We start from the raw sequence: 23,992 nt of genomic DNA on the forward strand, positions 1-23,992 counted from the left end.
TGGAGTAATATTAACAATATTTCTTAGAAGCCCAGTTATTGTTTCTTTTGCTTGATATAAGTTAGAAATTAATATTTGTGTTTTTAAAATAACAATCTACTTGCTTATTCTTAGGCAAATTAAGCCAAATACATGAAATATTCAGCACTGGTTATGCAAGCTTACAGAATAGTCAGCAACAGCAGTTCTGAGATGTACTTACAGATAGCTAGAAAATATGAGGAAAAGCTGGCTTTGCAGACAACACCCAGCCAAAAAGGGTTATTAAAATGCATTTTGCAAACCAGAGCTTAATAGAAAGGAAGAATAAAACTCACTCTCTGCAAAACATAACCCACAGGAGGATTTTGAGCCTACCTCAATACCATTCTCTCTTCTTAGTTCTTCTGCATTAAGTGCTGAGCAGTTGACAGTGTAGAAAGCTAACTCAGTAGCAGCAGGCAACAGGGGAGATTCTTTGGAGAACAAGAGGTCGTCTGAAGTTTCTATTGTGATTGTCTTAATCAACATGGGGTAGCCTGCGTATTTATAAGGCTTCAAATCTTGAAAAGAAAAGAATGCCAAGAATTAACATTCACATGTGAATCAGTCTCATGGTGACACTTATTCTATACCAAACAAATTATTTTTATGGTTTCTTACTTCAAAGGCCAACAACACAGGAGAAAGGAGAAGTGTAACACAGAATGCACTAAACAAATTAGTTCCTAACAAGTAGGAGAGGTTGAATTCCCCAAGATTCTGGGCAGCTCCTCGGGAAGTATACAGGTGAATCTCAGCAGCTTTTGGAAAATGGGATCTCAAGGCTCTGTTTTGAATGCAGACACTCTGCCTTAGAACAAGCCCTAGGTTTTCTACCAACAAAAGTCCACCTATTAATCAGTGGAGACGGATTGATTTTAAATTGCTGGAAAAAGTGTATTAACTGCATTCAAAGAAATGTCCATTTTGGACTGGACTGTAGCCTCCAGAAGTACAGGGGCCTCCCCTCCTTCAGAAATCCACTCTCCAACGAAACCAAGGTGATGCACCTGAAAAGGTAGAGCTTGATAGTTTGCCACATTATTTGTATCAGTTGCAGCCAGTGAGTTGCCAAATAGGCCCAAAGTTTTCAATAACACATAAATGAGATTTAGTATTTTACAAAACAAAATTATGTCTTCAGATGCTAAGTATAATTACCATCTTTGTGTCTGTTGAAAAGGATGCTTTGAGCTTTCAAAATTAGAATTATGTTCTCAGGATCTGGACCATCCACCACTTTGGCTGACTTTGTACACAAAAACTCATACGCTTTATTCACCTTTTCAAACATATCCTGCAAATACAATGCACATAAGGAAGCAGATATGAATCCAATCTCAAAATGAATCAGCTGATGTTGCAAAAGGAACAGGCCAGGATTTTGAGACTCTCTTCTACTACATACTCTTCAAAGACACGGTTCTAATTTTGAGCTATTTTAATGTTTTTCTGACTTTTATACCAAACCCTTCTCTGAAAAGTCCTGTACATACACACACAGTAGGACAACAGAGTTAACAAGAAACTTAAGTACAACCTATTCAGAACAGCCACGTGTACAGACAGCATCGTACATAGTATTCCAGTATTTGGCTAAGGATTACTTAATGTAAAGCAGGGATGAGACCTGCAGTCAGATTTCAGAGTCCCCTCCCAACCGTAAGTTGTACAGCAGGAAGGGAAAGGGTCTTTGAAGTTGTGCAAATTGTGCAATTACGACTTCTTCCCTCACAATCAGATCAAAGCCGAGGGAGAAATTAACAGACCTGTATTCCTGGCAGATATGCTAAAAGTAGTCCATACAATTTTGGGCATGCAATTACATTATGAAGTTTGGGGCTCAAACCAGTTGCGGTTAATGGTTTCCAGTTCAGCGATGTGCTGACTTCATTTACATTCTTCTGCCGGGATTACAGAGATTTGCCACATTCACACAGGAAGGACAGATAAAAAGGGCATTGGGAGAGCTATTTCCCCCCACAAGAAAATGGAAGGTGAAACTTGAATGGAGTTACTAAAAATGAAATATATGCCTCTGTTACCATGGGAAAAAGGTGTGTGTGTGTGTGTGTGTGTGTGAGAGAGAGAGAGAGAGAGAGAGAGAGAGAGAGAGAGAGAGAGGGGGAGAGAATGACTGTGTGTGGGTCTGGCAACGTCCACTACTGGAATGTAATGGGGTCCATAACTCAAAACTGTTTCCCCTTTCTGATGTACATATATACATATTTAAGAGCTTTAGCAAACAAACAGTTGTACTTCTATTATGCAGGAATTTGTGCACGAATGGGCTGTCCTGGCTACATAAAAGGAGTGACTCTGCACATTTGAACACTTGAACCTGCTCCCCCCACTGCAGTAACTGGGGTAGATCCATGTATACAGTAGAGAGCCTGTGATCAGACACCAGATCAGACCCAATACACCCTATAGGCATAATATATATTTAATGCATAGCACTTACTCGACCTTCTGGATTCTTGTCAGGGTGGTATTTCTGGGCCAGTCTGAAATAAGCCTTCCTGATTTTGCTCTCATCGTGCCTGTCAAATACATAAAGAATTTGTTTACCTAGGACTCAATATGCTGTCATTCAGTCAGGGGGGGGGGGAAATATAACATAGATTTCAAACTAAACTCTGGCAGGTTATTTTGAACGACAGATTTTAGGTCACTTTCCAAAGCATGTTTTATGAGTTAGCTACAAACGTTATCCATAAGATCTAGGCCAGTCTGTCTCCTATTTAATGCTGAGTAGGGGTGGCAGCGCTAATGGTGCATTTTCAGTGACTTCTCAGGACTGCTGATGGGACAATAGCAAGACCTGTGTAAACTATTACGGCAATCCGGTCTTGTTAACTGGATTTCCCCCCCATCCTCTCTGCACACTGCTATGTGGGCTCCTGCGCTTTAGTTAATCGATATGCCTCCAAATCAATAGGTCAGGCTGGTCTGAAATAGAGGTGCTCCAATGCTGAACCATTATACTATCGTTCCTGTACAAAACTTCAGCCATACTAGCTGTTCTTCCGGTTCTAGAACTTAATCAGAGGGCAACTAAGTTTTAATGATGCAAGGTACACGAGCTAAGAGTCATTTATATTAAAATGTCAGTGGAACCGAAGAGCACATAACTTACTGTCCTTGTCCCTTTGGGAGATGGAGAACTTCATAAGCATCATCTATTGACATTGTGGGCGCCTTCTTATCCACCTCCTTCTTCCAAGCATCTAGGGTATCTTTTAAGAGTTTAACCTGGCCGGGGTGGTTGGGAGACAGAAAATTCCAAATGAGTTCTTCTAATGTAACTTCCAGATCTTCCCGGGGTGGGGGGAGGAGAGGAAGGGGGAGATAAGTGCTATTACTCAGCCACCTGGGCCCTCCCTATTAGGCCCTGCAATATAGGAGTTTTATCTCTTATATTTGAAAATTTGATCACACTCCTTTATTTATTTTAATTTCACTGATGTTTTAACAGTAAATTGGTACATCCATTTCACAATAATCTTCATTATCCTCGGTTTTATTCTGATTATATATGCTGTGATCTTTTCTGTGAACCACCCTGAGACTTCCAGGTACAGGGCGGTATGTATACTCAATAAATAAAATAAATAATAATAATAATTAATTATTCGACTTTCCCACCCCAGCCCTCCCATGTGTTCCCTTTTACTCTTAGCTGTGATACGCATCTTTCTGTACCTTCTAATTGATTTAGCTGCTGTTCGTTGATCTAGTCCTACTTGGGAGATTTATGAAACTGTTATAATTCTTTAAACAATATCCAAAGTTTTCCCACTCCTCTCTTATGTTCATACCATAAGAGAGGAGTGGGAAAACTTTGGAGATTGTTTAAAGAATTATAACAGTTTCATAAATCTCCCAAGTTTCTTATCTTTGCAGTCAACATCACTAACTCCACATATTCTATTAACTTATTCTGCCAATACTCTTTTGTTGGACTGTTTCTGTCCTTTCACATTTGTGCATAGGCTATTCTGGCCACAGCAGTTGCCTAAAGAGCAAGATTTAATGCATTCTTAGGTATCTCACCCTCTATCATACCCAAAAAGAACATTTCGGGGTTTTTTTGGGGGGGGGGGATGTCAACCTTAGCATCTTTTTTATTTCTGTGTATATCATCTCCCAATATCCGTTAGCTTTCTTACATCCCCACCACATTGAACACACTCCTTGTTTAAACTTAACTGGCTTTGAAACTGTATACTTTAAAACAGAACTGTTAAGATCATGGCACACTCAAGATGCCAGTAAAGCAGTCATGGCTCTCGCAGTTCTTTGACTTATTTCCCCTTTTTATTTTTCAATTCTGCTTTGCTGCAGATTGAGGAAGAGTGCAAGACATGTGACTTACAGGGTCTTTAATTGGCCAGTCAGGAAACCGAAGTTTATCACAAAGATGTCTGAGGTAATAGATGTTACAAAACAGCTCGTTCTCCAGCTGAGGGTAGTTAATTAGCGGTATGGGGCAGTACTGGTAAAGCGCTCTTGTGTTACTTTGAAGACGAGGGGTGAAGTCCGCAAGATGAGCAGCAATCTTCTCTATCATAAGGCGCCTGTGAATTGCAAAAGGCATTTTGAAGCAAACAATTGCTAACTTTCTTCCAGATCACTAAACCATTAAACCTTGTTATCCGTGGCAAGTCACAAAGATATCAGGTGAATTTAATTACAGTCAGCAAACTGAAAAAAGGGGGACAGAATACTGATGGGGGGGGGGGAACCCACTTCTTTTGCTGGAAGCGTATAAATCAAATTACCTCATTTCACTGCTCCAAATAGCTTCTGGAGTGTCGAATTCGCCCAAAAAAATTTCAGAAAATTTTTCTGGTTCATAGTTTTCCAAGTAACACACCATAGCTTCCGGCAGGATGTGTCCAAGAATGCTTCTCTGAACTATATCTTGCCCTTTCATCTAAAAAGAAGATGGATGTAAATGGGAAAATGAAATGAACATGCTTGTGCACGTATTTACTGGTTGCTTTTGTGATAATGGAGGTATTAATTTTCACAAGCCACTATGTGCAGCACAACTTACAGAATTACAGAGTTGGCAGTGGGACCTTGAGGGCCATCTAGTCCAACCCCCTTGCAATACATCAAGAGTTAGGAGCCTCAGGCGCAGAGTCCAAAGGCGGCCCTTCATGCCTCTTTATTCCACCCTCTCCATTGTAAGTAAGTAAATTTTTATTTACACCACGCCCTCCCTGGCCAAGACTGGGCTCAGGGCGGCTAACATCAAAAATCAAATACATTAAAACACAATCAAACAACTGATTAAAATACAGCTTAAAAATTAGAATCAGGATAAAATTAAATGACTGCCCATGAATTACAACTATAGGAGTTGGGAAACTCAAGTATTCATCAGGGCCAGCTATCCATGTTGGTCCCACATGAGCCGACAAAAGGGCCAAAGGGGTAATTTACGGGGTCCCATAGAGCGGAGTCAAACTGGGCCCAGACCGAAGGCCAGGTAGAACAGCTCCGTCTTGCAGGCCCTGTGAAAGGATTTCAAGTCCTGCAGGGTGCTGGTCTCCTGCGATAGAGCGTTCCACCAGGCTGGGGCCAAAGATGGCCCTGGTTGAGGCCAGTTTAACCTCGAGTCCCAGGACCTCCAAGATATTATTTGTGGACCGTAAGGTCCTCCGCGGGGCATACCAGGAGGCAATCCCGTAAGTATGAGGGTCCTAGGCCGTATAGGCTGCACCAAGCACTGTCTTGGTCTAAAACCCCTACACCCCTGACCCCCAGTACTCATCCCGGCTGGAATATGTCACTGAACCATGAGAATGCCTTTATAGGAGAGGGAGAAGCCTCTGACTTTTGCATGGATGGGATACAGTCTGCTATAAAAGCCAAATTCTCTGCATCTGGTGCTACTCACCCCCCTGGGGTATGTGGGCCCTGCAAGGATGCCCAGAAGCAAATGGAACGAGCCCAAAGGTTTATTGCCCTTGCCATACACGTGTACCCAGCAGTGAGCGAGTACAGCATTGCTGTCTTGGTCTCAAGGAATTTCAACTCCTACAACTACAAACTGCTCTGCAGCTTGCCTCCACAATCACATTGCAGCACAACTACCAACGCATTTAACGCTTAAGAGTTGTCTCCACACTCATCCCTTCCAAAACTTCCTAACGCTAAATTCAGCTACATATTTCCAACTGTTTGGTTAAACATTGTTTAGCTAACAGCGCAACAAACTTTTGTCAGTTTGCCTTTTAAAAGGATCCAGCACATTCTGAAGAGAGAGAGTTGTTTCAGATAGCAACAATACCCCCCAAACAGACATTTTTGATGTTTAAATGCTTATACTTAGAGCATACTTGGAATTGACTTGTTTTGTTGGAGCATTGCCAGTTTCTTTTGTAATATTAATTGCTGCTTACCTCTTCAGACTTGAAGGCCTGCTTTGAATGTGTATACTTCAAAAACCTAGAAAATAATTCATATATACTTTTAGCTCAATGGCATGAGCTCAGCATGCAGGTTAATGGGACTATAAAACTTGCGCCTGCCCTCTAACCCATCGGATCCCTGGGCTCTCACTGGCCATCTAGCACTAAATACAGTCCCTAGGGACTCTCTCTTCATCAAACGCCCCCTCACTATCACCATTATACAATGTAGCCTGGTTTCTTTAAAGTCGTCCAGAGAGGAAAAGTGTAAAACAATTTTATCACTTAAAAACTTTCAGAAACGAACGCAATATCCTTTGCATTTACACTTAGCTGGTGTGAAACTCCATGTTTAAGTAAACATGCAACAGATGCTAAACATTATTGCTTTCACCTTGCAACGGGGAGCACGTTGGAACCGGTATACATCATGATGAAGAAGAATACTCCACTGAGGTAAAGGCGAGGTAACTGTGGGTTGTCTTGCATGATGTAGAAAAGCAATATGGCCACTTTCTCAACAAGAATGGGATCAAAGGTCAGCAGCAGCTGCAATGCAAAAAACAACAACTTAACATGGTTTTAAACTGTGCATTTCAGATTAGGGCTACTGCTCCCAATCAAAGTTCCAAGATTTTTTCTCTTTTCAAAAAGCAAAATATGCTGAAAAGCAAGCCATCTAAATCTTGACGATCAGACTGCAGATCAGCTTACCTGAATGATGTGAGGAAGGCAAGTGCTGTCTGAAAGGAGCCTCTTCACTCTGGGCAAAGGCCTTATAATGGCATTATCCTGGTCTCTGAAAGGGAAGAAGTTTCCCTAATCAGCGTTTGAAGTGCACAATGGCCAGCTGGTACAGTGGTACCTCAGGTTAAGTACTTAATTCGTTCCAGAGGTCCGTACTTAACCTGAAACTGTTCTTAACCTGAGGCACCACTTTAGCTAATGGGGCATCCTGCTGCTGCTGCACCACTGGAGCACGATTTCGGTTCTCATCCTGAAGCAAAGTTCTTAACCCGAGGTACTATTTCTGAGTTAGCAGAGTCTGTAACCTGAAGCATATGTAACCCAAGGTACCACTGTACCGTAAAACAGGGTTACCCTCAAAGTGGTTGATACGGACCTCCTCAGGTTGATGGAACTGTGTAGGGAGTGAATAAAGGCTACGGGTGTTTGTGTGAAGAGTTGGTAAGGACCCCAAGGATCATCTAGTCCAACCCCCTACCTTCCCAACTCCCCACCTACCCAAATTCATTGTTTACACCTTACCTACTGGGGAAATAGCTACACATTGTGACAAGCATGTTGAGGATAAGTGTAGCAAGGTCCGTCTCATTCAACACAGCTTGCCCAGTGGCAAGTAGACACCATTTCAGCTGAGGGATAACTTGCAGCGGACGCCATCCATCCATGCCCTGGGCCCAGCACCTGGTTTTGGAAGTCAATACCCCTTTGGTCCACAGTTCCTGCATCTATGTTAGGAATGGATTGCCACAGAGAAAACAGAAGGCCATAATGCAGTTGTCTTTTTTAAACTATGTCTTTAGAAGTTGTGCTGAAGGCACTTTCATTCCGACACTACCATAACCTTTAAACAACCTTTCCCTGGATATCGTATCAAGGCACCACAGAATTTTAGCAAACCTAAGAGCTTCTGACCCAACCAAAATGGGCAATCAAACAGGTTATGGATCCGCTGAGGCCACAAATGGAAGACATTTGCAATGCAAATAGTGCCAAATGACTAAGAGGACTAAGTTTTTAAAAAGCAGTTGCTAGCAAATGCGCAGTACAAAAACAAAAGACACCAGTCAGGATGAAATTGTAACATCCATTTAGTGAACGGGGAAAAAAAATCAACTGAGCACACCCTGACAGCCATTCTTTCTCAAATTCTCCCAGTTCTGCAGGCCCAAATGAAGGGATTAATGGGAGGTACTGCACCTCTTAGGGATGCGGGTGGCGCTGTGGGTTAAACCACAGAGCCTGGGACTTGCCGATCAGAAGGTCGGTGGTTTGAATCCCCATGACGGGGTGAGCTACTGTTGCTCGGTCCCTGCTCCTGCCAACCTAGCAGTTTGAAAGCATGTCAAAGTGCAAGTAGATAAATAGGTAAATGGCATTTCCGTGCGCTGCTCTGGTTCACCAGAAGCGGCTTAGTCATGATGGTCACATGACCTGGAAACTGCCTGCGGACAAATGACGGCTCCCTCGGCCAGTAAAGCGAGATGAGCGCCGCAACCCCAGAGTCGTTCGCGACTGGACCTAATAGTCAGGGGTCCTTTACCTTCACCTTTTTATTTACTGCACCTCTAGGGAATTATCAACCAAGAAGTCGGGCGTCTTCACTCCAAAGCCAACCATACAAACCACACAGCATGTGCTGACTTTGAAATTATACCTGTTATTCGTGAAAGCTGAAATTTCCAAGAACAACGATGGTTGAATGAGATATTATCTATAAGCACATCCTTTCCTCAAGTGTTACAGGGGCATGTTGTGCCCCCCTTACATGCTGCTCTGAAACTCCCTGATCATTGGCCATTTTGGCTGGGGCTGATGGAGCGAGAGCTCCAAATATTTGAGGGGGGCCAGAGTGAGGAAGGTTGCTCGAACAACGTTGTGCTTTTTGTGTTCGTTACCTTTGACTCAAAAGGCGCAACCGCCACTTGAAAAGTTACCTCGTTAAAGCTGTAAGGACCACTCCTCTCTTTGTCTGCATTGCCAAAGTACCACTCTTTTTCACTCTCTCTCTTCATATCAGGTGATGCTTCAATTACATTGCTCTTATAAACGAAAAACAACAACAACAACCCCATTTAGAGCCAGAAACAACACACACATGAACTACTTTCACAGCACTAAATGCTTCGATTTGAAGCTTATTTCATAGAAACTACAATATGGCTAAGCAGCTTTTTAATAACCCACTCCTAAATTATATACATGGAAAGAAAAGAAATTAAAGATGTCCTACTTGCAACGGCACGGTTGCCCTACTTGTGTGCAGATGGGCGAGGGTAAGGAGGTCCACGAGGATCCGAATGCCATTTGAATCCATGAGCTCCTTGACATTTTTCTGCAAGAAAGGGAAAACAACGGTCACGTGTGTTCAATTATAACATAAGATAACAAGATTATGTGATTTAGTTAAGCGTAATCCATTAACTTCGTGCTACACAGTTACCCAGACAGGCTACTTAATGACACTAATACACACAAATACATAAACTGATGTACAAACAAATACGTCAGAACCTTTAAAATTAGCACACACTTATAAAAATCACAGATATATTCTAAGAGCCATATCTATCAATTTTAATGGGGGAGGGGGAAACCCTTGATGTCTATTTTTATCTTATTCCTTAATACAAGAATAGAATTTTTTTATGGATTTGGGACTTTTAACTGAGCCTATCTCTAAAAGATCAGGACAGGTAAAATAAAAAACACACATATGAACTGTGTTTGTCCATGAAACATCTAAAATACTTTCTTAAAGCCAGTGGACTGACAGCTGGGGTAGCGCAGTCGGTAGACCATGAGATTTTTAATTTCTGGGTCATGGGTTGGAGCCCCACATTGGGCAAACGATTCCTGCATTGCAGAGGGGTGGACTAATAGCAAATACCAAATAAATAATTGGTGAGACTTTTATAGGCCTTTCTGTTCAATATTAGTGATTCAAAGGGTAACAAACTAGAGTGGCTTATGATTTTCCAACCAAAAATATCGTATCCTTTGTGAGATAAGGAAAATGTTGGGTGGAAGTGAAGTTACAGGGAACCAGGCAGAGGGCCTTCTCAACAGTGGCACCCTCCCATCAGATGTCAAGGAGATAAAGAACTACACAACTTTTAGAAGATATCTGAAGGAAGCCCTGTATCGGGAAGTTTTTATTTTATTTTTTACATTTTGCTGGATGCCACACAGAGTGGCTGCGGAAACCCAGCCGAATGTGCGGGGTATAAATGAAAAAATCATTCTTATTATTATCTCCTTGTAAGACATGCAATATTCTCTCAGCAATTCAACATATCTAATGACATGGTTATTGATCAAAATTGTAATACCTCCTCCAATTCCATAACACAAATGAAAGAGAGCGGCAAGATGTGTGGAGAAGGAGGCATTTATGAGCACCCCAAGCTACAATAAATACTGCAATAAAATATAAATTATTTTAAATTTATTAAAAATGGCACAATTTATGCAGAAATGGGAGGTTGCTCACCTTGTTGAGAATCAGCTTGTTTAGGAACACTATCAATCGGTCCCGCTCAAGTCTATCAGTGCACTAGAGAAAAATACAAAACATTTTTAAATAGGAAAAAGTCTGAGAAATGTGCTACAATGTTATTTATTTATTTATTTATTTATTTAAGATTAAATATGCTGTTATGTTGAAGGCGCAATCATCCTCTTATCTCCAAAATCTGTAAGCAAAACTAAACACTCATCTATTGTTATACTATCAGTGCTAGAAAGTGATCTATTGTACTAAAATGTGGATGCACAAAAGCAAAGCAGATCTACAGCTGAAACCAGAACTGAAGCAGCCGTAGGGATTGCTCTCCAAAATGCACCATTCTAGCTCCTTTATTTTACTGTTCTAAAGTGTAACAGTCAAAAAAGGATCAACACAGATATGTCGCTTGACCAGGCAGAACACGAAAAGCTTGTTGTCATTTTTTTATACTTAAAAGTTTACACCGTTTGTTTAGCTTCCTTAAAAGTTGAAGGTGCAAATGCTACAGTTAATCACATCCACTCTAAAGTAACTCAGAAAGGTTCAGTAAATTATAAAATTCTCAAAATAAGTATTTATTTTTTAAAAACTTTGTTCAAATACAAGTCTGAAGGACAAACCATAGGTCACTGACCATGTTCAGAAGTAGCATTATTGTGAACAAACCTACCTTTCTCCCAGACTCTCCCACAAGAATCTTTTGCTGAAGTTTGGCTTCAACACTAACTATGGTTTTAAAGCATAGCGTTATAGCACAAACCCCAATTCAGACCAAAAATAGAGAGTCAGAGTTCAGCAGGAGCTTCTGAAAGTCCCCCAAGCCATGTAGGAGGGGGGAAAAACAGGCCAATCTCAGAGGAGGCTAGAATTAAACCATGACATCTCACCAGAGCAATCAGTGCCGTGCGGTGAACTTTTTCGTAGGGGAACAGTTAGGGGAAGAAACACTAGTTTGTAACGGCGATTTTTCAGGGGCGTGGAGCTGATGTCACGCCTGTGAGCATCGCACCTCCCTCCCTCCCCTCATTTGGGAATGAGGCACCATGGGAACAATTAGGGGACTAGTCTAGTCCTCTTAGTCCAATGGCCACATGGCATTGTTAACTGAAATTCCAAAAAACAAACTTCAATATGCCTGCTCTGCTCTCCCAAATTGTATGCAGTAATTTTAAAAATGCTTACCCTCTCCAACATCCCTATAATATATTTAGTGTCGCTAAACGGGCCAATCTCCTCGTGGCATCTTCCATAAACAATGGCCAAGGCTTGCAAACAGAGGCATTTCATACTTATTTTAGGAGTGAGCAGAAAACGGTGATACAACTCATTGAAAAATTCATACCTGTAGGAAGAAAAAGGTAGAACAAAAGGTTTATTATGCGGAAAATTAAGATTTCAGAGGGAATATTAAGATAACAGTAACTCACGATTTCTTTATCGCTCCACTGTCTTCACTTTCATCTTCTTCCAACAGCAATCTCAAGTAATAATCCCCAATTTTGATTTCATCCGACAGGCATTCATACTTCACCTTTTGAAGAATAAGATACAGGAAGTGAGCAAAAGTTTCTGACATAATTGCTAAGGAATCAAGGTGTGTGGTGGGAACATAGCTTTTGAATGAAGTTCCAGAATCAACAAACCAGTCAGTTATAATAGTTTTACATTTTAGTTTGTAAGCTAAAACGTACAATGAAGAAAAACCCAGTGTGTAAGTAGCACCATACATAAATGAACCTCATCAGCAGAGAGAGAGAATGAATTGTGTTTGTATGTGCCAGAAGATTAGCTTAAAATACTCAGTTTAAGATATTCAAGATAAGCTTTTCTAAAACACCTACGTTTCAGGCACTTTTTCTACACCTGGTAATAAATATGAAGTGTTCTTTGACTAAAATAGTCTGATTGATTTAAAACGTTGCTTTCAAAAAGGACCCCAATTAACTGCATAAAAAAATATTACCGTATTTTTCGCTCTATAACACGCACCCGACCATAACACGCATGTAGTTTTTAGAGGAGGAAAACAAGAAAAAAAATATTCTACACGAAACAGTGGATGTATTATTTTTGTGGTTCATGCTGTGGCCACAGACATGTGATCTGACAGTGAGTTTGGAGTAGCCCAATGCAAAAATCCTGAGGATCCATGTGGATCCGTGCTTTGTAACCACGTTTTAAGTGGGAGGGGAGGAAAAGCACTCAAGGGACAAGGAGCACGCGTGGGGTGTGTGGAGAAGGATGCTGCTAATGATGCAGGCGAGGGGTTTAAGGGGAGAAGAAGCATGCGTGGGGTGGGTGGAGAAAGACGCTGCTAATAATGAAGAAGAGGGGTATAAGGGGAGAAGGCTCCTCTCCTTTCCCGCTTTGCTCCTTTAAAGCAAGCACGCTCTGCTTTTCTCCCTCCTCCCCGCTCATCCCCGGCTTAGCGAGCTGAAACACTTTGCTGCTATGTAGCGAGCTGAGTGGGGAGGAGAGAGGGACAGAGAGCCTGCTTGCTTTAAAGGAACCAACTTCTCCCGCTTTGCTCCTTTAAAGAAGCAGGCTCTCTGTCCCTCTCTCCTCCCCACTCAGCGACTCTTCTCCCGCTTTGCTGTTTCAAAGCGAGCCACGAAGGGAAGGAAGGAGAACCATGGATCCTCTGCTCACGACTGCAGCAGATCCCCCCGCCATCCGTAGGCATTCCCTCCATAACATGCACAGACATTTCCCCTTACTTTCTAGGAGGAAAAAAGTGAGTGTTATGGTGCAAAAAATACAGTATTTGTAAATAAAGAGTATAGATGGCAAACACCATCTTAGAAGTAGTGCATCGCTCGTACGCAAAAAGGGAAGGGGAAGAGCTGTTATATCAGGGTGCTTGCTATGACACAGCCACAACATCTAAGAGCAAAGTGTATGTTTTCTTCCTTTAGAACTGTTGCTCTTTTTGTCAGTTTAAATGAAATCATTCAAAGACTAGGGTTGAAATCCTGTCTGGGAGTAAAGGTAAAGAACCCCTGGACAGTTAAGTCCAGTTGAATTCGACTATGGGGTGTGGCGCTCATCTCGCTTTCAGGCCGAGGGAGCTGGCGTTTGTCGGCAGACAGATTTTCATGTCATGTGGCCAGCATGATTAAATTGCTCCTGGTGCAATGGGACACCGTGACGGAAGCCAGGGCGCATGGAAACACTGCTTACCTTCCGGCTGCAGTAATAATAATAATAATAATAATAATAATAATAATAATAATAATACCGTATTTTTTGCTCTATAAGACTCACTTTTTTCCTCCTAAAAAGTAAGGGGAAATGTGTGTGCATCTTATGGAGCGAATGCAGGCTGCGCAGCTATCCCAGGAGCCAGAACAGCAAAAGGGACTGCTGCTTTCGCTGCGCAGCAATCCCTCTTGCTGTTCTGGCTTCTAAGATTCAGAATATTTTATTTCTTGTTTTCCTCCTCCAAAAACTAGGTGCGTCTTATGGTCTGGTGCATCTTATAGAGCGAAAAATATGGTACTTTATTATTTATACCCCGCCCATCTGGCTGGGTTTCCCCAGCCACTCCCAACAGAATATTAAAAGCACAATAAAACACCAAAAATTAAAAACTTCCCTAAACAGGGCTGCCTTCAGATGTTTTCTAAAAGTAAGATAGTTGTTTTATTTCCTTGACATCTGATGGGAGGGCGTCCCACAGGGACTGGTTCCCGCGGCCTGGTTCCCTGTAACCTCACTTCTTGCAGTGAGGGAACCACCAGAAGGCCCTCGGAGCTGGACCTCAGTGTCCGGGCAGAACAATGGGGGTGGAGACACTCCTTCAGGTATACTGGGCTGAGGCTGTGGTACTAATTTATCTGCTTGTGCTGGCAAGCTTTCGAACTGCAGCTGGGACAAAGCAATGAGAGCTCACCCCATTGCGTGGATTCAAACTGCCGACCTTACAATTGGCAAGCCCAAGAGGCTTGGTGGTTTAGACCGCAGCGCCACCTGCATCCTTATCTGGGAGTAAGCTCCACTGAACTTATTTCAGATTAGAAATGCTCAAATAAAATTAGAGCAATGACAAAATAAAATCAGTAAGATGAACTGATTAAATTTCTTTGCTATAATGACAGTCCCAGTAATTATTGTAAGCAGGAACTGCGCAGATATAAAATTTTCATTATGTAAAGGTCACTGAACTGTATAAAGCCATTTCTTTTTTTCTTTCATATAATTTTTATAAAATTTTCTGTTTTACAACTTAAAATACTCATTTTACATCCTTAAGGTATCAGTGACTTCTCTTCTTCTCTTTCCATGGTTCATTTTACATATCATAAATCCCTGGATATTTTACAAAAACTGTACCATTCAGGATTCCATTATTGCATCCATCCAAACTTCTTTACACTGCTGAATTTATCTTAATGCTGCCAGCGTTTTCAGCTGTACACAATTATTTCCCATATATTCAATCAATGTTTTTTAATCTTCTTTAAACATATGTTCTTCTTGTTCTCTTAGTCTACATGTTAGTCTGCAAGTTGAGCGAGGTCCCAACCAAAGAAGAATGGCAACTTAAGTTGACAGAATATGCAGACTATATAAAGCTATTTCAAACTGAAGCTTGCTTTTTATACTAGCATCTGTTAGTAACAGTACACATATCCAGGTATCAATACAGGGGTGTTCAAAATCAATGATGACTTTACATGAAACACAAGCGCTGTGTAAAGGCGTACCTCAAATTCATGGTGATTCCAGGATATGACATTAGCACTGCCAAGTTCTCTGTCGATCTGAAATGCCCGCATCTCAGACTCCAGGGTATCTCTTAGTTCTTCCCGCGTTTTGAAATTCCAAATCAAATTGGATCTAGCATGATCTTGGAGAAATCTTAATACAGAAACACATGGGAAGGAGATTGTGTGTAGCATTTAACTACATGTTATGGGGGGGGATTAAGTTTCTGAATAAAGTTTAAAGCACCCACCCACTGGTAACAGTACTGGAAAGTATCAAACTGGCAGCCGTGACCCACCAAGGACTAAACTAATATGTACTATGTAGTATATTCTGCTACATGTATTTACAGATCTGAAAACTGCTCAGCAAATTAGCATTCAAGCTAGCCAGATGCCACTCTATACCAGCTACAGTGGTACCTCCGTATACGTCTGCCCCGTCCAGCATCCATTTCGGTGGACATCCGCGGCAAACAAGGAAGGGCTTACTTCCGGGTCCGCCGCTCGCGCATGCGGAGAAGCGCTAAATTGCGCTTCGCACATGCGCAGAAACACAAACCGCTCCACGTGTGTGCGCAGAGCGGCGCTTTGTTGAGCGCACTTTTCGTTGAGCGTCTGGGGTTCTAGAATGGATCCTGGACTCAAAACAAGGTACCACTGTATAGTTTTAAAGCCAACTTAAATCAATAACTTGAATGTTTGAACAAATGTAAAATAATTTAAAACTTTTTGTAAAATGTTGTATTGCCCGCTTTTGGTGTTGTAAGGCAAGATATACCGCATTTTTTTGCACCATAACACTACTTTTTTCCTCCTAGAAAGTAAGGGGAAATGTCTGTGCGTGTTATGGAGGGAATGCCTGCGGGTGGCATGCCTACGGATTTTCCTCCTCTAAAAACTACGTGCGTGTTATGGTCAGGTGCGTGTTATAGAGCGAAAAATACGGTATATTAAAAAAGAAACATAAAGTATGTTTTCAAACTTGTAATCCACACGCTAACTAGCTCAGGATAGCAAGTAAATAATGCTGACAGTCAGTTCAGGCAGTTTCAGTCCTTTTTATTGTATGTGTAGCTTTGGTGTAGTGGTTAAGAGCGGTAGATTCGTAATCTGGGGAACCGGGTTCCCATGTCCGCTCCTACACATGCAGCTGCTGGGTGACCTTGGGCTAGTCACACTTCTTTGAAGTCTCTCAGCCCCACTCACAGCCCCTCAAAGAGTGTTTATTGTGGGGGAGGAAGGGAAAGGCTTTGAGACTCCTTCGGGTAGTGATAAAGCGGGATATCAAATCCAAACTCTTCTTAAAGTTACAAACTATGTGCTTAAAGTAATGCATGTTTAGGTGATGCACATTTAATAGGAATTAAGGGCAACAATCCCCAGAACCACTTAATGATATTCCCCCTGCTGTGTTTTTAAAATGGCTTTGCATTCTCCTTCTATAAAAGCGAGCATCTCTTTGAAACTTGGGGAAACCTCAAAATGTTACTTGCAACAAACCTCAGCAGCAGCTATTTAAAAAAGCAGAGTGCGCATCCCACTGGCGCATGAGCATTCCTACCAAGGTTTCTCTAAATCTTCCTAAAGCACACTTCATTTCTGCAACACGCAGTTCACACAAACGTGGCACTGCTCCAATTTCGATCTGACATGCAGTTCTAATCTATACCAAAACAGGGGCGAGGGCCTGATCATTGCCCTCTTGGAAACCTTCCAGGAGCCATACATGCTTGGGGGGCGTGGAGTGGAGGCAGTGCTGGAGACAAAAGTGGGCAGCACAATGAATGCAGATTTTACCTTTGTACCTCGTTTTGACACACATTCAAACATCCCTCTCTATCCTCCATTCTGGCAAGCACAAGTCACTATCTGAGTTCCAGGCCACATTCCAGCCAGGCAATGGAGAAGCAAGGCCAGTGAAGATTTGTGACCGAGGGAGGGTTCAAAGGGCCAAAGAGAGGTTGCCCATCCCTGGGATAAAGCAAAAGAATTGTACCTGTAATAGAAGAGATCCCAGTTTGCTTGTATTTTTATCCTTTGCCTTCGTTTCCTCAGTATGACTGGCTTTTGATTAACGTTCTGCAAAGGAAGATTTGTGAATCCAAAACTGTCAACACGCTGTGAGATGAGATCGCATAGATTCCAATAAACTGAACAAAAAGTTAAATGTTTAATGTTCTAATCCAAGACAGGTCTGTCTCGATGCTAAAGAGAGACACATTTTTCCTATCTTGTTAGAAAACAAGAATAAACAACAGTGGCGTAGCGTGGGTTGTCAGCACCCGGGGCAAGGCAAGTAATTTGTGCCCCTAACCCATGGATTTGCGCCCCCTAACCTGTGGATTTGCGCCCCCTAACCCTAACCCTCAGATGTTGCGCCCGGTGCGGCCGGCCCCCCCTGCACCCCCCACGCTACGCCACTGATAAACAACTTTACCAGCATATACCAATCATATAAAAATTAAGAGAGCAAGGGCCACTTGACTGTGACCTGGATATCTCTTTGATTACACTTTACTGCCAATGAGTCCAACCTCATTGGATCAGGTACTGCGGGAACAATGCAATAAGACCACAACTGTGTTACAGAATAAATGTGCATGCAGGAAAGCCACATCTTTAGAGTGTTACCAAAATGAATGGGAATGACAAGACAATCATGCCTGTTAAATCTGGAATGGTGTAACTAGAACTGGACGGATGGGGTTTAAATTAGCGAGCAGAGGATTACTTCCTTGCAGAATGGAGACATAAAGGAGCAGCTCAGAAGAATGCAAGCCAAACTTGAACAAGAAATAGTTCAAACTAATGTATACAGACAGACAGGTCACTACATGCCAGGTATAATTCAAGGCCATCTACACTCTACAGAAGGGAGTAAGGACTCAAGACTCACCATATTATTTCTGTCCTGGTAGTATTTGGGAAGTAGAAAGAAAAACAAAAGTTGAATTTTTAACAAAAGCTCCTCTCACATGTTTGAATACGTAGAATAATCATCTACAAGAAACCTTCCAAGGTAACTTCATCACAGAATAGAATCCTCAAATTCACCCCCAGATTCTACAGCCCATAAGTAGATAAACTCAGGACTATTTGGCAGTTAACAGTAAGGCAATGTAATGTAGCTCTGGAAAATCTAGCTACAGTCCCCATATCATGTGTTATCTACTAAGCAACTCAACAGAAAGACCACCTTTAAACCAAAACAGAAGCCATGCCCCATTGCTCTGTCACAAAGTTTTGATTTAACGGCTATATAATTTGATGTGAAGCTAAGTAGTTTTTTTGGTCTTCATTTATTTCAGGTCAAGTGCTTTGGACAAAGTACTTGCATACGATGCCCTGCAAAAGATGTATCATCCCTTATTCCCTGCCAAGTCAACAGCAAGTCAAATGACAAGCCCTCACACAACAAAATGAAAGCACATTTGACAAACAGGCCATTGTGATTTAGACTTCCGTTTTCCAAGATGCCAAAGTGCAGAATGCCAGAAGAACCACAAGTAAACAAAATTCACAAAAGAATACTAAATAAGAGCATGGGAAAGCAGGATCCAGATGATAAGCCTGAAAAGAGGAATCTAAGAGCGAGCAGGGATCTAAATCACACCATTGCCCCTCCACACTTATCTAACCACCATTCATCAAGCACCATTAACAGTACATTTGGCATCAAGGAAGAGTAACAAATTTTACCACCACTCAACAGGCACAGAAGGCTGTGAAACTTCACAATTACTACAAGAAGGAAGGTAGGAAAGAGGTAAAATGAATGGACAGCTTTGGTCCAATGTTACTGAAAGTATTAGGAAAGGAAGAACCAGGTCATGCATTCTACAAGGAGCGTACCAGTTGCCCAAGCTCAAAAGGTGAAAGTATGGCAGGAGCACCGCAGAACTCACACTATTTTGACCTTCTTTTTTGAGACCACAAAGAACACTGATGTTCACTATGCAAGTCCAGTCATCACATTTAACGGAGAAATCCTCTCCCCCACCCCTGCATATTTCTCTTTGGATAAAAATGTATTTGGAACTTAATTAAATGCACAAAGATACCAATAAAATCAAAGCTAAGTCTTCTTCGTTAACGTTTCGGGTGGTACTATAAAAAAAGGCAGCATTGGTGCTCAAAGTACAAAGGCAGAGGATTAAGCGTATTACCTCTTTCTGAGCTATCCCCATTTTGTCTCTCCAGTGCATCAATACCAAATCCACCTTCTCTTTGGCAAATTTTTCAACTTCTTTAGCAGCTTTTCCTGCAAGCCTTTGCCACTCTGGAACTTTATTAAATTTTCCGTATTGATCCTGCAGAACAAAGCTCATCGTTAATCCAAATTAATTTCACGGGAAATGTGAGATGAAACACTGAAATATGTTACAATGATTATATCCAAGGGTGCCTCGTCCTCAGATCATGCACCATGTAGGGCACTAAGCAACAACAATGCAAAGGAAGGGAAATCAAGCCTCTTAAAGGTGGAGTATGTCATACTTACATTTGCAATTTTTAAGTTATCCCTAATATGCATCCGATCAGCATCTTTTTCAGGAACAGGGTCACTACTGTCCAGGTATAAGAGCAGGCCTGAGGGCTAAAACCACAAAAAAGCTTCAAGTTTCTTGAGTCGAAGAACATGTTTATTAACCAAAACGAGAGTGGTGCATGCTCTACTTATCTCCCGCTTGGACTCCTGCAATGCACTCTATGTGGGGCTACCTTTGAAGGTGACCCGGAAACTACAATTAATCCAGAATGCGGCAGCTAGACTGGTGACTGGGAGCGGCCGCCGAGACCACATAACACCAGTCTTGAAAGACCGACATTGGCTCCCAGTACGTTTCCGAGCACAATTCAAAGTGTTGGTGCTGACCTTTAAAGCCCTAAACGGCCTTGGCCCGGTATACCTGAAGGAGCGCCACCATGAAATCTTCCGTCAATATGTGTACATCCAAGTATAACATTTATTCAACACTGGTTTCTATACAGCCTACTTAAAGCATTTGCTGATTAGACAGAGCTGAGTCAACTACAGAACAGCACAAGCAAAATTAAGAATGACCTTTAATGTAGACTCTTACCAAAATACGCTTCAACAAGTTTAACGCCGTTGCATTTTCAGCTGTCCAGAGGCCCACTAGATGCCTGCTCAGCTGCCTGAGAAATAGAGATTGAGAAATGTGCTACTTATTTGCCAGAAAATGATTAAACATCAGACCATGTAATACGTTTCATTGTTTTGCAGCTGCTGTTAAATATATGGAGTCTAACTCCCAAATTAACTGTATTTCTGCTATGCAGCCTACACTTCCTGAAGTCTTAGGGTAGACTACAAATAATTGTACTTAGATTGCAGACTTCTTCATGCCAATTGTAAGCACTGGTTATCTGTGGTTATTTTTCAAATTGCCATTACCACAGAACAATGGTTTTCAGCATGTTCTCTCCAATAATTTTGCCTATTGATTTCTAACCTGCTACCTTCAATTCAGGTGGTCTAGTCAGTGGTAGGGTGGGATGGGACAAAATGTTAATGAGACAGGTACTGTCTGTGCAGTGATCAGTTCGGAAGGGGCAGGTTATACAAACAAGAGGAATGATAGCAAGCAAGCGACATAGACTTACCTATTCGTAAGCATCCTTTGATCTGTGCTTATTGTAAACATAGCAGTGTGCAAATGACGAGGTAAGGCACCTTCGCTGAGGGCAAGATCTTGCATTTTGGTTGCTATTTCTTTGTCTCCCTCCTTTGGAAAGACAGCAAGAGGATAACCATGAAAGAATCTTAGTTAAGTTGTTCTGCCTTTAGCTTGCAATGCCAAACAACGGAGTGTTTGGAATCAGAGATAATATACTGCTTTCACAGTGTAGACGGTATTTAAAATGAAGGTACTTTATAAAACTATGTGCTTTTTTTTTTTACCTCTGCTACGTCCCTTGGCTACAGGGAGAACTGAAGAGTAGTTGGCTTTCATATTTTTCAAATAGAGAACGCGGCCATGATTTTTTATTCTGTTTTAATATTCTGTTGGGAGCTGCCCAGAGAGGCTGGGGAAACCCAGCCAGATGGGCAGGGTATAAATAATAAATTATTGTTATTATTACTCCTTTCTTCCAGGCTATTTCGGCACAAACTAATGTGCATTTGTTGGTGGCTGGGTAGGTTTTAGTTTTATGATAATATCTCCCTTTTGGAGTTAAATGATTTGCCTGTGGTTGCCATTTCTAAGGATGTTAGGTATTTAGGGTTGTTTAGGATTCAAAATTGAATTTTACTGAATTCATTGTATTTCATTCTAAATGTTTAGTACAGTGCTCTTTCTCTAAGTTTCAGTAGTTTGGCTGATGTTCTTGCTGTTTTTCCAATTACAGTGGTACCTTGGTTTGCAAATGTTTTGGATTACAAACACATCAAACCCGGAAGTGTGTCCTGGTTTGCAAACATTTTTGGATTACAAACAAATGTTTTTCTGGAGGCCCCATTAGCAAAAGTGCGCCTTGGGTTACAACCTGTTTTGGTTTACAAACGGACCTCCAGAATGGATTATGGTTGCAAACCAAGGCACCACTGTACTATTTTCCTTATTTGAGCTGAGTTATATAGCCTGCCTGTTCCTGTAGCTTGTCAGTCAAGAGATTGAAGTGATGGGTGTGTGTCTAATGGACAAAGAACAGTCTACGATTCCTGTCTGCAGCCACAAGAGAGCAGCATCGTCCACCATGTTGTGCACTCAACACCTCTGAGAAAACACCCTTAAGATCTGAGCCAACTGCTCCTTCCAAGCAGCTGAATGCAACTGTGCAATAAGTGGTAACAGAAAAAAAAGGCTTTGGATGCATGTCTGAGTAACTAAGCCATTCTCATTCCTATTTATAAAGAAGTAAAATATTACAAGATTGCATAGATGCATTACCTCTATTATTGCCTTCATAACCAATCCAGCTCCTTTCACAATGGCCATGGAAGGATGCTGCAAAACAAGTAATAAAAAGGAGTGTATGGATAGCAAAGTTGGTTAGAGCATGGTGCTGATAATGCCAAGATTGCAGGTTCGATTCCCATGAGGGACAGCTGAATCTTCCTGCACTGAGGGGTTGGACTAGATGATCCTCAGGGTCCCTTCCAACTCTATGATCTATCATTATTATTTCCCACCACAGCATTAAGTGACCTGTTACAATAAAGAATTTACAGTACTGGGACAGATTTAATACACAGATCTAGAACCACAGCTGTCATTCTGGCTCTTGCTACTTGTTGAGGGTTTTAATGGGTTTTCCAATCAAAAGCCTCTCTGCTCCAAAGCTGGACCTGTTCCCATACAACAAAGTTCTTAGCCTACTAAAATGGGAGTTAGTAAAATAACGTGGGACAGCTTGCATTATATGTTATGGCAAATTACCATCATATGGTGTTAATTTCCCTCAAGAGTAATAGCTCAGTTCAACTAGCAGCAGAAACAAGGTGGAATCTTTACGGTCTCCTTTCTTAACATTAAACTCACCTGAAAGAGCTTGAAGAGGGTTCTCCCATTAGATGCAACCATCTCTAGTAACATATCAAACTGCTGCCCTTCCGTCGTCTCACTATACGGAGCACAGAGGGCAAAAGTAAGGAAGTCCAAAAGTGAACTGATAACCAGGGCACCTGTTCCATGTTCCTGAAATCGAAAAAGGAAGATCAGATATGTCAGATAAAGCAGCATGCAAAAATAGATGAATATGCTTTTTTAAAAACTCTCGCTAAAATTGTCTTTGGCTTATGAGCCACAAAGTGGCACGCCCTTGCTACGTCTCACTGCTTCCACTTAAGTTTTCAAATACAACTGTGTATTCAACGGAGAGACATGATCAGACCAAAACCAAGGCGCAAAACTGAACATTCTTACAAATCTCTAAATTATCTAAACTGTAGGACCTCTGTCCCACATATCCACCCCACCCCCCACAAAACATAGAACCCTTTATTATATGACTGATGTGAAATATTTACCACATGGGAATTAAATTTCTCCAACAAGTTTTCCAAGAACTTCTTTGAAGAAAGAAGAGATGCTTTATTTAGTTGTTCTTGCCTCAGGTCATAATCATCATGCATAGGCTATGGATAAAAGACAGCATTTCATCAGAATGTAGGTCTCAAACACTCTTAAGGCTCCAGCTAAATGGAAACACGTGCTAGCAGGAAATGCATGATAAAAATTAAAGAGTTCATAGTTTGCCTTATTTGTCCCAAAATAACATAGATAGGGGATGTGAGTGGCGCTGTGGGTTAAACCACAGAGCCTAGGACTTGCCGATCAGAAGGTCGGCGGTTTGAATCCCCGCGACGGGGTGAGCTCCCGTTGCTCGGTCCCTGCTCCTGCCAACCTAGCAGTTCAAAAGCACGTCAAAGTGCAAGTAGATAAATAGGTACCACTCCAGCGGGAAGGTAAATGGTGTTTCCGTGTGCTGCTCTGGTTCGCCAGAAGCGGCTTAGTCATGCTGGCCACATGACCCGGAAGCTGTACACCGGCTCCCTCGGCCAATAAAGCGAGATGAGCGCCGCAACCCCAGAGTCGGTCACGACTGGACCTAATGGT

The 23,992-nt window shown here is 41.8% G+C and overlaps 1 protein-coding gene across 3 annotated transcripts in view; it reads right to left on the minus strand.

Moving 5' to 3' along the window:
- The window catches only part of DNAJC13 (DnaJ heat shock protein family (Hsp40) member C13), a 62,114-nt gene that overhangs the window by 16,830 nt on the left and 21,292 nt on the right, over nucleotides 1–23,992 (minus strand). For 2 of the 3 annotated variants that reach the window (XR_014540089.1, XM_083577540.1), the window contains exons 14-38: nucleotides 23,404–23,511; nucleotides 22,916–23,071; nucleotides 22,325–22,381; nucleotides 21,036–21,157; nucleotides 20,492–20,567; nucleotides 19,909–20,004; nucleotides 19,574–19,717; nucleotides 18,304–18,318; nucleotides 17,404–17,486; nucleotides 15,405–15,558; nucleotides 12,126–12,229; nucleotides 11,881–12,040; nucleotides 10,684–10,746; nucleotides 9,424–9,525; nucleotides 9,128–9,232; nucleotides 7,716–7,918; nucleotides 7,161–7,245; nucleotides 6,841–6,995; nucleotides 6,438–6,483; nucleotides 4,806–4,960; nucleotides 4,400–4,601; nucleotides 3,161–3,276; nucleotides 2,486–2,564; nucleotides 1,183–1,318; nucleotides 358–542 (exon numbers count right to left, since the gene is read on the minus strand). Coding sequence is in view for 2 of the 3 variants with exons in the window: in XM_083577540.1 (XP_083433666.1) it covers nucleotides 358–542; nucleotides 1,183–1,318; nucleotides 2,486–2,564; nucleotides 3,161–3,276; nucleotides 4,400–4,601; nucleotides 4,806–4,960; nucleotides 6,438–6,483; nucleotides 6,841–6,995; nucleotides 7,161–7,245; nucleotides 7,716–7,918; nucleotides 9,128–9,232; nucleotides 9,424–9,525; nucleotides 10,684–10,746; nucleotides 11,881–12,040; nucleotides 12,126–12,229; nucleotides 15,405–15,558; nucleotides 17,404–17,486; nucleotides 18,304–18,318; nucleotides 19,574–19,717; nucleotides 19,909–20,004; nucleotides 20,492–20,567; nucleotides 21,036–21,157; nucleotides 22,325–22,381; nucleotides 22,916–23,071; nucleotides 23,404–23,511 (2,907 nt within the window). In the remaining variant the exon portion in view is untranslated. The remainder of the gene's footprint in view (nucleotides 1–357; nucleotides 543–1,182; nucleotides 1,319–2,485; nucleotides 2,565–3,160; nucleotides 3,277–4,399; nucleotides 4,602–4,805; nucleotides 4,961–6,437; nucleotides 6,484–6,840; nucleotides 6,996–7,160; nucleotides 7,246–7,715; nucleotides 7,919–9,127; nucleotides 9,233–9,423; nucleotides 9,526–10,683; nucleotides 10,747–11,880; nucleotides 12,041–12,125; nucleotides 12,230–15,404; nucleotides 15,559–17,403; nucleotides 17,487–18,303; nucleotides 18,319–19,573; nucleotides 19,718–19,908; nucleotides 20,005–20,491; nucleotides 20,568–21,035; nucleotides 21,158–22,324; nucleotides 22,382–22,915; nucleotides 23,072–23,403; nucleotides 23,512–23,992) is intronic. The other variant, XM_083577541.1, reaches the window with a different exon arrangement.

Source organism: Podarcis filfolensis (assembly GCF_964270895.1).
Source record: "Podarcis filfolensis genome assembly, chromosome: 12".
Classification (NCBI taxonomy): Eukaryota; Metazoa; Chordata; class Lepidosauria; order Squamata; family Lacertidae; genus Podarcis; species Podarcis filfolensis.